General features: G+C 33.7%; 3 protein-coding genes and 1 pseudogene across 4 annotated transcripts; 3 read left to right on the top strand and 1 right to left on the bottom strand.

The window, feature by feature from the left end:
* The first annotated feature begins 665 nt into the window (after positions 1 to 665).
* Tsf2 (transferrin 2) lies at positions 666 to 6,080 on the top strand. Its single transcript, XM_083105187.1, has 9 exons — positions 666 to 856; positions 1,235 to 1,665; positions 1,857 to 1,974; positions 2,051 to 2,230; positions 2,314 to 2,837; positions 3,691 to 3,855; positions 3,961 to 4,049; positions 4,132 to 4,472; positions 4,933 to 6,080. The coding sequence occupies exons 1-9, from the start codon at positions 793 to 795 to the stop codon at positions 5,568 to 5,570; spliced, it is 2,550 nt and encodes an 849-aa protein (XP_082961313.1). The 5' UTR covers positions 666 to 792; the 3' UTR covers positions 5,571 to 6,080.
* Positions 6,081 to 6,238: 158 nt separating this feature from the next.
* On the top strand, positions 6,239 to 7,327 carry LOC145975231 (uncharacterized). The gene is made up of 3 exons (XM_083105573.1): positions 6,239 to 6,533; positions 6,623 to 6,755; positions 6,925 to 7,327. Exons 1-3 carry the CDS (start codon positions 6,435 to 6,437, stop codon positions 7,200 to 7,202), a joined length of 510 nt encoding a protein of 169 aa, XP_082961699.1. The 5' UTR covers positions 6,239 to 6,434; the 3' UTR covers positions 7,203 to 7,327.
* A 686-nt stretch (positions 7,328 to 8,013) lies between these two features.
* LOC145975098 (esterase FE4-like) lies at positions 8,014 to 11,584 on the top strand (annotated as a pseudogene). Its single transcript, XR_014439886.1, has 8 exons — positions 8,014 to 8,634; positions 9,148 to 9,273; positions 9,342 to 9,501; positions 9,679 to 10,058; positions 10,223 to 10,394; positions 10,482 to 10,675; positions 10,847 to 10,991; positions 11,104 to 11,584. The product of XR_014439886.1 is annotated as an esterase FE4-like (transcript).
* LOC145975241 (retinol dehydrogenase 14-like) lies at positions 10,418 to 15,360 on the bottom strand. The gene is made up of 3 exons (XM_083105585.1): positions 15,231 to 15,360; positions 11,943 to 12,317; positions 10,418 to 11,866 (listed from the first exon to the last, which is right to left on the bottom strand). The coding sequence occupies exons 2-3, from the start codon at positions 12,111 to 12,113 to the stop codon at positions 11,762 to 11,764; spliced, it is 276 nt and encodes a 91-aa protein (XP_082961711.1). The 5' UTR covers positions 12,114 to 12,317; positions 15,231 to 15,360; the 3' UTR covers positions 10,418 to 11,761.
* Positions 15,361 to 16,032: the final 672 nt, after the last annotated feature.

Here is a 16,032-nt window from a genome sequence, read left to right on the forward strand (position 1 = left end):
ATATCTCGTATTACTCATTCAATTCTTGTTTAATAAATGTATTACGTTACAGTTGTACTATTCTTTGTAGTTTGATTGAAATCCGGAATAGTGCCAAGGTGTTGTCCGAATTTGATTAATTCTAAAAAGATATTTGATCTATTAAAATGCAGCTTTCTTTAATAATACATTAATATATTAAAGATAGTATTCATTAAATGATTAAAAAATAAGAAAATTTATAAAATTTATATAGATTATTTAAATTATTTGCATATTTAATATATGTTATATATATCACAATATACTTATATATATTTTCCAGTATTTTTCAATATATATATTTCGTTTCATTCTTAATATTTAATCTCAACCTTTGTGAGAAAAAAATTAGTACTAATAATATATCCCTTACAAGTCAACACGTTTTCTTGAAAAATAATTGCATTTCATTTTGCACTCCCGTGTTATTTCCGGTATTTGATTGATTCTAAAAAATAAAAGAATTAAATTTGGCTGTAAGATTAAAAAAAAATATGCATGTTGACGATCAAAATTGTCGAAAGGATTGTTTTCCCTACTTTTTATCATTATGCGAGGTAGATATTTATAGGACACTCGGTATATGCTATGCGCAGAGAATATACGAACACACCGAAATATCCTATTTGCTCATTCTATCCTCGTTTAAGGAATGGATGACGTCACGCGTTGTACTATTCTCTGTTGGGTGTAGTTCGGTTATAATTTGGAGTAGTCATGTCAGGGTGTTGTCCGTGATCAACTGACTGTAAAGAGATATTTGAAGGGAAAATGTGGCTGGGACACTACGTGATACTAATATCTTTGTGCAGTTTTGTTTTGCCTCATATTCATGGTATGAATGCACATTTTTATTCAATTAATAACTTAGTCATCCTATAAAACTTTGTTTTGCATCACAACACACGTTAAATTGCAAACATTTATGAGATCTTCTTCCTCTGGAAGAGTAAATTTCAATTATTTCTGAAATGATACCAAAGGGACATTATTTTGAATTACAATGTAATTTTAACTACAAATAATATTGCTCTTCAATTTATTTAGATTTTTGTTTCGTTGTACTGTTGCTGATCAATTATTTTATTTGCACCATCAAAATCATAACAAATAAGTTGAATCTTATAATATTGGTAATTTAAAACAAAATTGTATAAAATACATATCGCATGTTAAACATAATTAATGATTATTATTAATTAATTTTCAACAGGCCAGCGATATAGGCAAGAAGAATGGCTCAACAACACAGTCACATGGTGTACAGTTTCCATAGGTGAACAGAATAAGTGCAAAGCCTTTTCCAGGGCGGTTGATCGAGAGATAGCGTCCTTCGGCTTTAGCTACTTTTCGATACAGTGCAAGCAAGCATTCAACAAGGAAGAATGTATGGCTATGCTGGATCATGAAAAGGCCCAGATAACAACATTAGATGCCGGAGAGGTCTTTGTGGCTGGACGATACCATAGTCTTGTACCAATAATGCAGGAGATACATGAAAGCCATGTGAATTATCAATATGCCGTCGCAGTGATTAAGAAAGGATCTCTGTCAGATGTACAAAGTTTATATGATCTTAGACGCAGGAAGGCCTGCTTTGCTGGCGTCGGGACATTAGCGGGTTGGGTTATTCCAATTAATACTGTGAGTAAAATTTATGATTTTTTTATAAATAATTACAATATACATAATATAATTAATAAATAATTTTTATAAATAATTACAATATACATGTATAAATAAATAAATAAATAAATAAAAATATATATAATTTTTCTTGTATAAATATTTGTATAAAAAAATAATAAAATATGATAAAAAAATATCTTATTCAGCTTATGCAACATGGGGGAATGGAAGTCATTGATTGTAACAATCATGTAAAGTCGACAATCAAATATTTTGGTCCTAGCTGTGCAATACACTCTTTAATTGACAAATATAATCCACTTGGTAAGTTTATAATAATAAAATATATAGGTATATTTTGATGTTATAATTGTTATAATCTCTTACGAATCAATTACAGGTGATAATTCTGATCATTTGTGTAGCTTGTGCATTGGAAAGGTACCTGGTGAAAAGTGCACTTATCAAGATCCTTATGCAGGATATGAGGGGGCTTTTCGATGCTTGGTCGAAGCAGGCGAAATTGCCTTCCTGGTGCATACGACTGTACACGAGATGACTTCAACGACATTTGACTTTAGTACGCAGTTGCTACCTAATGAATTAAATCTGTAGGAGAGTGAAGATGATGAGATATTTAAAGTATTCAATTTTTGTTATTAGTTTCCGTTAAGAAGGAGCAATTCGAACTTCTCTGCAAGGACGGTACTCGCAGATCCGTGGACGAATACAGGACCTGTAATTGGGGTACCGTGCCATCACGCGCGATAGTCACATCTTCGGCGACGAATTTCAAGATTCGTCGAATGTACCAAAAATTTCTGGAGAAAGCGGTTCGAATATTCCACAAGAACAGAAATGACACGACGGGCTCGAATCGTTTTGACGATAACCAGAGGAATTACGAAAGTCGTCCGGATTACAATAACAGATTCGGGGAGGACGACTTTAATAGGAACGGCGTTAACAATCCGAACGAATATAACACGGACAATTGGGATCGCAATGGATACGATCGAAGTTTCAGTGGCAACAATGGATTCAACTCGTGGGAGAAACCTGCGATTAATGATACGTCCGATTACAATAGAAATCACACCGAATCTACGACTGTACAGCCGATAGAAGTGTTCGATTTGTACGAATCGGCACCTAGATATGGAACGAAACATAATTTAATATTTTCAGTAAGTCACGTGTTTGTTCGTTTATATATAAACAGAAAAAATTGAGCCTTTTAGCACAAATAATCATGATTACAAATTACTTACATCAGTAAAGACTCGGAAGAATCTAACGGAAATAATGAGATAATAAATATTTAAAAGAGATATGAAAGAGATATGAAAGAAATCTATGCGATCAGAAAATTCATTTGTCATTAAGCATACTCGATTTAGAGGCTTGAATTTACCATAGAAGATTTAATATAATTCCTGATAAAAAATTATTGTTTCTAATAAGCCTGGCTGGAATATACAGTCTTGTATGAATCAATAAATTAGAACAAATAATGCATCTACTAATCATAATTTAAAGAATAACATTAAGTTTAAAAAATTTTTCAGTGTTAATAGCTTAAGCTTTTTAATATGAAATCATACATATAATCAGAATAAAACAATCAGAATGATCTTCATAAGAAAATTAACTCTATGAAAGGAACGAATATTGGATCCTCTCAATTAATGCATAATATTTAACTTGGTACAGAGTCCATATTATGATGGCATATTCCAGCCTGTGATCTAACAAGCAATTTTAAAAAATAAAAATATTTTCATAAATATTTACAAGACAGCGTAACAAATTTAAATTTTTTAAATGAACAATTCTGATCATCTGAATATATTTTTAAAGAATAGATTAGCGCAAAAAAGTTATATCTAAATCGCGAATTGAGTTAATTACCGAAAGAGGAGCCCAGTTTAAAAAAATAATCATGTATATGTAGATTCTTTTTCCGACTAAAATGAATCATGTGATGTTTATTTCTTATTATTACATTTATCCTTGATTTAACACGTTCCATTCTTTCAGGATTCCGCTCGCGATTTCATACAACTACCTGAGAAAGATCAAACATATACGGGATACTTGGGAAAATCCATAGATCATATATTAGCGGTGCGCCATTGCCCTGTAAATCGAATGTCGTTATGCGTTACATCCGAGCCGGAAATGGAGAAATGTGTGAAAATGAAGGTACTATTCATATTATATATTTGATGCAAAAACTATTCATATCTATTTTAAAAATTGCTTATTTAAATGCGCTGAATTTTAACATTTTTCATATGTTTGTCGCAGATTGCTTTAAAAGCTCAGCTGCTGAAACCAGAATTACTCTGTCATAAAGGCCACAGCCAAATCAATTGTATGCAATTGATACAAAACGGGTATGTGTAAAAATATGTTTAAATGTACACGTGTATATGTTTCTCGGTGAATATACATGTATACTTTTTTTTTTCACGATAGACTTGCCGATGTAGCTATATTGGATGCCAGCGACGTTTATACCGCTGGATTACGTTTCAATCTGATCCCGTTTATATCCGAGGTGTATAATCTTGGCACACCGGACTATTACGTCGTCGCCGTCGCTAAAGAAGAGGACGATAGCACAGATCTGACGTATCTGAAAAATAAATATACTTGTCACACCGGGATTAACACCGCCGCGGGTTGGGTCTATCCACTGGCCTACCTTATCTCTAACAAATGGATCAGGGGCTACGGTTGCGATTCTGTACGCGCCGCCGCTGAATACTTCAGTAAATCCTGCGTGCCAGGCGCGCTTAGTACCGAGTATAATATAGGTAATGCAAAAAATACAACAAAATTAATAATTTTTCTAAATTAGCCGAAAATTATTATTCCAAAATTAACTACATTGGAATCTCTCAAAAATACATCTCTAAAGAGTATATTGCATTCCTTCCAAGTAAATACATCTCTAAAGAGTATATTGCATTCCTTCCTTGCGTTAAGTAATGCTGTTGAGTGATCATGAATAAAGGTAGTGGACTCAGTCACTCAACAATTATGGTAAAATACTTTCCCAGCGATATAGAAAAGACATGTTCATGCAAGTTTTGCGAGTAACCATTATATGAAACGATATCTTCTGCAAACTTAAACTTTATAGGGATGAGATAACTCGTTAGAATATATCAGAGCCCAATATGGTCCACTCTTGAGAGGATTCCAATGTAATAAAGATGAAATAATCTTCCATAGGACGGTTATATTTACAGAACTCCTTTCATCTGATTGCAGGCGTGCCTTACGATAATATGTGCGATTTATGTCACGGGGTGAGCTACCGGTATTGCCGAAGAGACGCCTCCGAGGATTATTTCGGGTACACGGGCGCTTTCAGGTGTCTGGTGGAGGGCGGCGGAGATGTAGCTTTTGTCAAACACACGACGGTCGCGGAGAACACTGACGGCAAGCGCAGGGAATTTTGGGCGCGCAACACCTTCACTAAGGACTTCGAGTTGCTCTGTCCGGACGGCACGCGCCGGCCGACTACAGATTACGAGAACTGTAACATGGGCAAGGTCGCCGCTAATGCTATAGTCACGCGTGGCGGTTACGGCTACAACGAGACGCAGATTAACGCGTATATAAATCTGTTCATATACGCGCAACAGTTTTACGGCCGGAAAGAGCAGGACGAGTTCAGCTTCAGCATGTTCTACAGCCCACCCCCTTACAGCGATCTCATTTTTCAGGACGCCACTCAACAGTTAATAGTTATACCGCCGGAGAAGCGAGAATATAGCATGTACCTCGGGCCAGATTTTATGAGAGCTAGGAGAATTGTGGATTGTAACGCTGGCGCGTCAGCCATAAGCTATTCATTGCTTGCTACGATAATTATGATAGCATTCACTTTCACATTCGGTAGATAAGTGTCACTATAGCAATACGATTTAACATCTTCACGAAGCAATGCGAGAACGGATCCCAGGAAGTATCGAATGGTTGGATGATGGGACCTTCTAAAAAAAAAGCGATATGATTTACTTACTTTTATATGGATAATTTACATTAAGAGAATACAAAAAAAAACCGAGATCTGATAGGATAGAATTTTATTATTGTCAAATGTATATTTTATCGTTACGACGTAAATTTATATGGATAAATTTATTCTGAATATCATTTTATAAATATTTTACACGTCTATTTAACAGTACAAATGGGTAGAGTTAGATATATTAATAAATTTCATGGCTGCCTTTGCGTCCGTCCAACGGAATCTTATCTCTAAATGTTTCCGTCCAAATAGTGAAATTTAACGATCTGTTAATCTTAAGGATCATTGTATATTTAATAATTTGATATATATATTGTATATTTTATATACCGTCCACACACATTAACATTTTTATAGAAATAAATCTTTATAAAGTCTCCAATGCACGTTTTTATTATTTCATATTTTGCGTAATAAAGTAATTGTTACGATAAAAAATTGACAAGTAAGCAATTCTCTTTCTAGAAAAGTGCCGGAAATAAATCGACGTGCATACGATAATAGGAAAGATCGAAATTACAATTGAATAACGAACGAGAAAAAAAGATCATTGCTTTGGCTTTCAAAAATTCACGTCAAACCTTCAATCTGAATCAAAATTTCCAGTCAACAAAATACTCTTAATTTAATAATTTGAATAATGTAATTTTAATTGAAATTTTAAGACATTCTTATTAATTAGAAAAAAGAAACAGTTTGCTATTAAAGAAAGAGATATAGTCCCCGCAATTGCGATATGAATAGTGACATCCAACCAGTAAAAAATCACATGTTTAAACGCGAAAACCTAAGAAAAACACAGATTTATAAGCGTAATAATACCAACGATCTGCAGGTAGCACTATTATAACTCTGTGGGATATTTTGAAAATGTATATGCAAAAAATAACGTTAAGATTTTTACATGACTACATGATTTTTCAGGTGACTTCAGGAGTATCTGATACTCGTCAAGTAATACTCGACAACTTGAATCAATCTAATGACCGGAAATTGAATTCTAATTTAGAGCCGACGTCTTATACCTCGCCTTCGTCTACGAAAAATATCAGTCCAGGTGAAATCTAACGAATATTTTCAATTTATTTATATATTTAAAGACAAAAATATACATCATAATAATTCATTGATTTATTCGTTTATCTGTATCAGTTTTAAATTGATTTCGTTCTCCGACTTACGACTTTTCAGCATCGCAATTGTGTAAGCACGTGTCAAATTTTCAGATAAAAGTCAGACCCGTAAACTAAAAATTGTGGATAGCAAACAAGTCTCAGGGTCGCTCCATCAGTCGGATAAAAAGGCGCTTCTTCTCGATACTTATGCCCGTATCGTCGCTACGAATAATAGACGTTGCCCCAAACGATTGCGTGAACTTGCAAAGCCGAAGAGACAAGCTCGTAGCAATGAATATCCGGCGAATTTCGATCTAAACTACGGTCATGGCACTAAAACTTACATGACCGAAATCAGACGCGGCTTAAAAGAATCCAAAAAGAAATAGCTTATCACATTAACAAGGAATATTCGAAATAATTTCTCAGCGTTACTTTTACGCTTTTAAAGAACGTAAAAAAAATTTAGAAAGACATTTATAAAGATGTGTCTGTACAATATAATTAAAGAAAAATTATAGAATTTTACAAATGACATTTTGTGTGTAAATAATATTTGGATCTTTTTCTATGGAATGTAAAATATAAAAATTATCAAGTGGTAAAATTGAGATAATTAAGAGGCGCGATAAATAGAATGCAAGGAAAAAATTTTTTTGATTAATATATCCCAAAAATTCAATTTCGTTAAAACATATACAAAGTATGGAGCGTAACAATAATTATGTTAAAATAATATCGAATAATAACACATAAAATTATATTAATATTAATATTAATTATATTAACATATTAAGTATTTAAAATTATAAGTGATTTTGCGATTCCGAATTTTTAATATAATTTCGTGTTATTAATCGATATTTTTTAAATATCAATATTGGTCAATTACCGCACCTCAGCATTTATTTATCAATTTTGTCGTTTAATAATCGTTATCATTTTATTTTTTAAATTTTTATTATTAAGATAAGATTCTTTCTCTTTCTACAAAATCATGAAAAAATTGCCGCAGCAAAGAAACTGGATATCACGCATTCTTGATATCTTTTCTACAGCAAGCCTCGTGTTTTTCTCATAACGAGAAAAGTAATGACTTACATCACTACTCGTAATCAGTTTGTATCGTCAGCGATATCTTCTTCTTCTTCTTTTTAGTGGCAAGGAGCGGGGAGATTCCCACTCAAGCTGCTATAAATAATCGTCAGCCATATGACATTGGAAAAATGTATCGAGGAGAACAAACGAAAATATAAACCGTGACCATTGCAAGTAATGCAGTTTTCGTAAGACTCGCGCTTCAGATACGTCAAGTGCCTCCTGTCAAAATAATAACGTTCACGCGTTGCCTCGTCTTGAATCAAAAATCCCGTGCACGTGCGTATTTGAATTACAAAACCGCATACGCGTGACCTTACATACATATCTTCGTATATTTGAAGAAATAAATTTCTGCGTGACACGCCGGGGTTTCCCGGCAATTGTGTGGCTCTTCCTCCTAGCAATTGGATATAAAAGGCCATTGCCCTTGAGACGCTTTTTAATACTCGCTGGTGCAACGTATGTATAAGTATCTCTGGATTCATATGAGAAACCAGCTCTCGTGTTAAGCTCGAGTGCATACGAGCTCCTCTCGTCATGAAACGTCTATTCGTTGCTCTTCTGAGCGTTGTCCTGGCGTTCGCCAGCGACGATCCTGAGGTGACCGCACCAACCGGGCGAATTCGCGGTTCCATCCTGACCTCCAGACTCGGCAAAAAAATCTATTCCTTCCGAGGTGTGAGATATGGCGAGCCACCAACCGGAGAGCGACGTTTCCAGGTAAAGCAATTAAATGAGAGATAATGACGATATATTAAAAAAAGTTTTGTTATATAATTTTTAGTATTCAATAAACATTATTATATTAATGTTAAATGAATGCAATAAAACGAGAGTGTTACAAGTAATATAAATAAATATTACCGATAAGTTATTAATTATTAAATTTGATTTCAACATGTAGAGGCAAGCAAGGGAATATAACAATATTACATTGTAATATAATAATATTCTGTTATATTACTTATAATATTGCAAAATGATATGTGCGAGATATTTCAGTTTCACATCATAACTTTTATCGTAACTTGCGTTATATTATTTCCATATTACATTACAACAAATGATGTTTACTAAATATGTTAAAATCCGATCCACAAAACGCAATGCAAAAATTATTCCGCAATAATTTCAGAACAATGAAATGTTTGTATCAAGAATAAAACGAGGTTTTTTACAGGACGAGGCCTTGCATAAGATAAATGTCATTTTTGACCATTTTATTTTTCATAGGTTGCTATTCCAGCGGCAGACTGGAATGATGTCTTTGATGCGTCCTCAGAGGGACCTGCTTGTCCAGCGATAGGAGTGCAGAATATAATGGAGGATTGTCTTCGCGTGAATGTCTACACGACTAAAGTGAGCTTTACTAACACATCTCGTTGAAAAGAACAAAGTTACTAATTAAACAATTATCTCGATCGCAGTTACCTTCGGCGAACGATCCCGTAAAGAGGCCCGTGTTGGTATTCTTCCATCCTGGTGCTTTCTATCTATTCTCAGGCCAAAGTTACTTCTTTGGACCTGAATATTTGCTGGACAAAGATATCGTTCTTGTCACCGTTAATAATCGTCAAGCGACTCTAGGTAAATCCCCGAACATTTAATTACTCCTTAGGTCATTTAAATCATAAACGATAAATTTTCCCCTTAAAGCTTGAACAAAAATATTCAAGTCAAACATAATTTGATATCAAAGCATTTCATCGCTAATGGTCCAAAGATAACGAAACATTTCCCTAAAAGAAAACATATTATGCCTAGGTTTTCTAAGCACTGGCGACTCGAAGGCACCAGGCAATTTGGGTTTGAAGGACCAAGTCCTGGCGCTTCGATGGGTCAAGAGGAACATAGCCGCCTTCGGTGGCGATCCTGACAGCGTTACGATATCCGGCTATAGTATTGGTGGATTCAGCGTGCTGCTGCACATGGTTTCCCCGATGTCCAAGGGATTGTTCCATCGCGCAATCATGATGAGCGGTGCGACGGCATTAGAACCAGATTCGTACCCGACCGACTAATTAAACTTGGCGAAGAAACAAGCTGAGCTTCTGAATTGTCCGACCAACACTACGGACGCCATGCTGACCTGCCTGACTTCTAAACCGGTGGAGAACTTCACAGACACTATAACCAAGTTCTTTGTGAGTGTGATAAATGTTACATTTAAAGCGAGATTTGATAATTAGAAAATGATTATTAATAAACAAGCATGTAAAAAACTTCTCAAGGGATAGAAAATGATAAAAAATTGAAGAAAGGGGAGACAGGGAGCCTTGATGATGTTAAACATATCGCGGTGTTTTAGGAATGGAACGGTAATCCGATATTGATATGGATGCCCGTAGTGGAACCTGAAGTTCAAGGTGTGGAAAGGTTCTTGCCCGAACAGCCCTTTAATCTTATTAGAAAAGGAAAGTTCCACAAGGTTCCGCTAATGGCAGGAGTCACCAAGGACGAGTTCGGAGGCATAGTCGTCGGTAAAAATTTAGTTTCGATTTAATTAAGAATAATTATTGAAATTATATAAAATATAGTGTGCTAATACATTTTACGTTCGATTTCAGCCATTGAAGAGCAGCGCAGACGCGGAAACAACTCGATCATAAATGACTTAAACAATGATTGGTACAAACTCGCACCCATGATTTTCTATTACGAACGGGATACACCTCGTTCCAGATACATAAGCACCGAATTACATCAATTTTACTTTGGCAACCAATCGATCGGCCCGGACACCTATGACGGTCTCGCACATGTTCGTAAAAATTGCTCTGAAAAGTATTATGTACAGAAACATATTAAATATTAAAATAATTAAATATATTAACTACTAGTAAATTTTTGAGATGTTAAATATTACAAAATATCGATACAGTAACGCGAATAAAATTAATCACGCCATTAGACTTGAATAATTCTGTTCCAGATGAGAGCCGATGGTCTAATTATATTTCCATTGTATCGCGCTGTAAGGATATTCGCAGAGAATACTGATCAATCAATCTATTTTTACATATCTGCTTATCAAGGACGATACAGTTTTGTTATGTGGAACGAAACCACGCCATACGGTATGACTTTTATTTTTATATTACTTATTTTTTGATTGTAAAAATTTATTTCACATCACGGGATCTTCATCCGAATAAAGTGGCTAATCCGTTGTTTACTTGATCATTTTAGGAGTGGTGCACCATGACGATTTGCAATACCTGTTCTTTATAAAGGCCAAATTTCCCTTTTTCGAGAAGGATGCTCCGGAAATACCTACGGTGGAACTTATGACAAGTATGTGGTCGAACTTTGCTAAAACTGGACAGCCGGTACCGCCGACTTTGGCGAACAACGTCACGTGGGACCCATACTCGTTAACAACCGACAACTACTTAGAAATTTCTGAGACACCGACAATGAAGACGAGACTTTATGCCGATAGAATGCAAAAATGGGATAGCCTATTTCCATTGAATCCGATATCGTAATCGGTTTAATATCTAAAACCAATATCGTAAGCTATAATAAGTACGTTGATCACGCTAGGATTAAGCAAAACATGTATATAATATGCATCGAACCTATTATTCAAGTAAATGCATCCAATTTTATATATCATGTTTATAAAAAAATTTCTTTTTTTTAATAAAGAGATTTCTTCAAGCTGCAATTTGTAAAAATTGTTTTTCTTTTTTAATACAAAACATATTGTGATTGCAATGAAGTCGTGATATGCTATTAATGATAAGTTATAATTATAATTAAATATTAATTGCAACGGATGCCATCATGTGTGTAAGACAAGAACAAAAGTTTTAAGAGAGTTCACAAAAGAGAATACATGTGTCTAGATTTTCGGATCTGATGATTGCAACTTTACCAGAGGCTCGTTTACTTTACACAATTTCTTGCCCTTGACAGGATCGTTCACAGCGTTCGATAGTCCATGTTCCTAAAACATTTGCGGTAAATAATTGAAATGAAAAAAAATATTAAGCTTCGAAAATGGGATTAAAACTGATTCTTACAGCGCAATCCATAAAATATTTTCCTGAGATGTTGTTGAACTCGTTGGAGACCGCGAGGTGAATAGTCGTCTGCGCTCCTTGCACGGGCGTCTTGAAGAAGGTCTCGGTGATCAGATACATAAGCCAGGATAGCGGAGCTGGTACGTTTAGCCAGATTTCGCTGTCGATCATTCCGGGATGCAGGCAATTCGCCGTCACTCCCGAGCCTTCCAATCGTCGCACCAGCTCCAACGTGATGACGATATTTCGACACGTAATACAGGTACGCTGGCAGTGTCGACGTAGGATTAATATTGTTGAAATTTAAACTCGCGATTCGATAGAGCTCCGACGTAATTATTACGATGCGACTCGATTTCGATCGTTTTAATAAGTCTGTAAATACAGATGAGATTTCCTGATTTGCATCTTCCAGTAAACACTGTTATATTAATATTATGTAAAAGCAATAAATCGGAATGTTAGAAGTAATGTAAATAAATATTATCGGTAAGTTATTGATTTTAATTGTCATTTCCCATCCATAATATAATATATAATGTAATATGTGTTATCTTGTTGTTACATCGTAGTTATTTCGTATAGAATTGATTCGTAGAATATTGATCATACACAACATATATATAGTTAGTAATTAAATAAATAAAATTAATTATATGTATTTAATTTAGAAAATTCTCCGGATTTAATTTACGTTTCGAGTTTTTTATTTGAATAGATTATTTTCCATTTACCTGTCGAGTTTCGAATAATCTGTTTAATATTTTGAATTTCTTGTTAGAATTGTATTAGAAATTAAACTGACAGAAAAATAATATATTTTGGATATTACATTAGTGTCCATTTTTTGTATCTGATATTAAATATTTAAGTAAGTAATTAGTATCTTATAAGAGCTACGAACTTATGTCAAGTTATGTTATATTTTGATTATGTTATATTTCTATTTCTATTTTGATTTTGTGTTTATCTTTGTTTCTGGATGAGATTTCTGTTACATTAGACCTCAGTTTTTAGATCTTAGATTTAGAATTTTAGAATTTTAGATGTTAGATACTAATGATTAGATATTCGATAAATAAGTATGAACATATAAATTTAGATTTTAAGGATATCGGAATGGGAATATCAGTAACATTAGCATTAGAGTGTTTTGATAGTCAAGGAGTAATATTAGAATATGAATAGCAGGAGCATTAGTATGTTCAGGGAAATAAGGAGAAGAGAATAATGTTAGGCTGTAGTTAGAAGAGTAGTTGGAAGAGAAAGAAACTAGAGAGAAGGCAGCGAGATCAGCAATAGAAAAGTAGCAACAAAGGATGAAAAGCAAGAAAGGAGAAACGTACAGAGAATGCACGGAGGAGAAAATGAAGCAAGAACAGAATGAGATCAACAGAATAAAAAGGAAGAAAGAAGATGGAAATAAAGAAAACGGCGATAGAAAAGGAAGAAAGAAGAGGAAACTAAAGAATACAATTCTTTTTTTTTTAACTTCTTTTTTTGGAAGTAAATCATTTTAAGTGAACAATGGTTGTTTCATCATTAGCGTCATTATTAGCATCATTGTAAAATTCAATACCACAATAAGTCATAAGAAAAATATTGCTTATAAACTAATATAAAACATACAACATAAAATCACGTAATTTTATCTTTTTTGCAAATATCTATTTACATACTGATAAAATACAATATAAAGCAGCACACAACATAATAATCGAAAAACTATTCCAAACGTGCAAGCTTTTTGTTTTGTCTGCATGTTTACCAAGGTAGCAAGCACACGTCATTTTGACGTTCCAAACTGGTCATTTTTGGTCATATGTCGTCAAAATGACTGATTTGTTACATGACTTTATATTGACGTTTTGATATAACATTATTTTGACATCATTTTTCAGTCATGAAGTGACGATTATTTTATTATTAATGTCATTAGTTAGTACATCGATCCCATAAAAAAATCTTTCAAAATTTTTTATATAACATGACTTTCGCGATCAGACTTTAACAATTTTTCTTTCGACGTATGCGTCTATCTGTGCACGATTCATGTTGCATAGTTAAAATAGTAGCTATATCAATCAAGTGTAATTAAAGTGCCGAAAAATATACACATTCTTTTAATAAATAATACAATTGATTGGCAAAATATATTTTTATAAAACGCAGGCAATGAAAGACATTATTTGTTAAAATTTTATATGATATTAGATGTAAGTTTTTTTTTATTTACGTTTAAATAAAATAATAATAACAAATATAAAATTTGTGACCTAATTTCTAATCATATTTGAGTTTTCCAGCGTTTTCGAATAAAGCAGTTTAATCGATCCGAGATTCCTCTGAAGAATAGAATGGCTGTAATTGTTCAATGATGCTCTCGAATCGGTTAATCTGCTTTATTCGACAACGTTATTAAATATATTATTATGCTAAGAAAAAGACGTCAAAATGCGGTACATGTCATGACGTCAAGAATCTGTGACATTAGACCGTCACTTTTACGTAATAAAAACGTCAACTCGTGACGTCAAGAATAGACAGTGAATGACCAATTTGAAACGTCAAAATGACGTGTGTTTGCTAACTGGATGGGTCCTGTCAAAAATACATTCACGCATTGCCTCATCTTGAATCAAAAATCCCGTGCACGTGCATATTTAAATTACAAAAACGCACGCGCGTGACCTTACATATATCTTTTCGTATATTTTAAGGGGGATTTGTACCCAAACGTACCACAAATGACCCTATTTTCACGAATTTTTTTCGCAGAAAATATTAGGATTATCAAAACATGAGTTTGATCAATACATTATATATATTTTTCTTAATGCAGCGTTAAATTTTTATTAAAAAATATAGGAGATATCATCTTTGGCATCAGACATGTTACGCTTTACGGCAACCATTGTGCCATCTACAAGGTTCATTTGAAACAAAAAAAATCAATTGATTCTTAAAATAGATGGTAAATCTAATTTTTGTCGTAGCCGAATTAAAAAAATTCGCAATATTTAAAAAATTGCGTTCATCTGAATCTGAAAATGCGAATTTTCGCCTAAAAGATCAATCGTTTTTGGCTATAAAAAAAAGGAAATAAAAAAAACGGCTATGACAAAGACTGCATCACTTTACAATAAGTAGAAAAAACCTGAATTCGATCCATCCAGTGATTTTCAAAATATTTTGCTTATCGATTTTGGAAACACAGTTTCGGAAAAAATATGTTTAAAGTTTTAAGTATATTTTTAAACAATATATCAATGATTTTTTTTAACTTACATGGAATCATTTACTTCAGGGCCATATAGTGAGTCCTCTGCAGACATGGTAGCCTCTATCAATTCAAGTTTGGCTTGTCTACGACGTAATCTTGCCTCCTCCGTTATGTCTTGAGCGGTGCGCTTCGTTCTTATTATTCGGTGCGAAAAGCATATGCGGATTTGATCCTACAGTGATGTTTATTACTTGCATAAATTAATTTACAATAGTGATTTTAAATTTTAAATCCGAATCCACGTGTACTTTTTGCTTTGAACGTTATATCATCACCACAATGTTTACATTTCACACACTCAGATATTACCGTGAAATAAAGTTCAATATTCTGTATCTAATATTTATTTCTCTTGGCACACTAACACATTATTAGCGTTTTTTTAACATTTAGCAGAAAGAAAACGGGTGCAAGTTCGGATGCTTGCCAGGTAACGTTCGCCTGCCAACGTTGAATGAAGCCAAGCACCTACCTTTTTAAAACGCTATAATTTTTTTATTTTTTTGAATTTCGACTTGAAACTTAGAAAAATATTCTTAAGATATCATACTAAAAAATGCAAAATCCATTTCTTTTACCCATCTGGCTATAAATCCCCCCTTAAAAAATAAATTTCTGCATGACACACCTGGGTTTTCCGGTGCAATTGTATAGTTTTTTCTACCAATGACTGTATATATGTTTTTATATACTTTTAGTCGTCGCTCTTTGTCGACGATTTTTTAATATTCGCTGATGCAACGTACGCGTATGTACAATACACATATCTAACTGGATTCATATAAGAAACCAGCTCTCGTGTTAAGC

This window comes from Camponotus vicinus, unplaced genomic scaffold (genome assembly GCF_025532165.1).
Source record: "Camponotus vicinus isolate PSW18456_S1 unplaced genomic scaffold, iyCamVici1.0 SCAF_1, whole genome shotgun sequence".
Classification (NCBI taxonomy): domain Eukaryota; kingdom Metazoa; phylum Arthropoda; class Insecta; order Hymenoptera; family Formicidae; genus Camponotus; species Camponotus vicinus.

Bases quoted from the DNA above. Each gene is read 5' to 3' on its own strand.
- LOC145975241 (XM_083105585.1), bottom strand. From the start codon at position 12,113: ATGATCGACAGCGAAATCTGGCTAAACGTACCAGCTCCGCTATCCTGG. The intron at 11,867-11,942 runs GTAAGAATCAGT...CAAATGTTTTAG, and splicing joins AATATTTTATGGATTGCGCT to GAACATGGACTATCGAACGC.
- LOC145975231 (XM_083105573.1), top strand. From the start codon at position 6,435: ATGAATAGTGACATCCAACCAGTAAAAAATCACATGTTTAAACGCGAA. The intron at 6,534-6,622 runs GTAGCACTATTA...ATGATTTTTCAG, and splicing joins ATAATACCAACGATCTGCAG to GTGACTTCAGGAGTATCTGA. The intron at 6,756-6,924 runs GTGAAATCTAAC...TCAAATTTTCAG, and splicing joins TACGAAAAATATCAGTCCAG to ATAAAAGTCAGACCCGTAAA.
- Tsf2 (XM_083105187.1), top strand. From the start codon at position 793: ATGTGGCTGGGACACTACGTGATACTAATATCTTTGTGCAGTTTTGTT. The intron at 2,838-3,690 runs GTAAGTCACGTG...CCATTCTTTCAG, and splicing joins AACATAATTTAATATTTTCA to GATTCCGCTCGCGATTTCAT. The intron at 3,856-3,960 runs GTACTATTCATA...TGTTTGTCGCAG, and splicing joins AGAAATGTGTGAAAATGAAG to ATTGCTTTAAAAGCTCAGCT.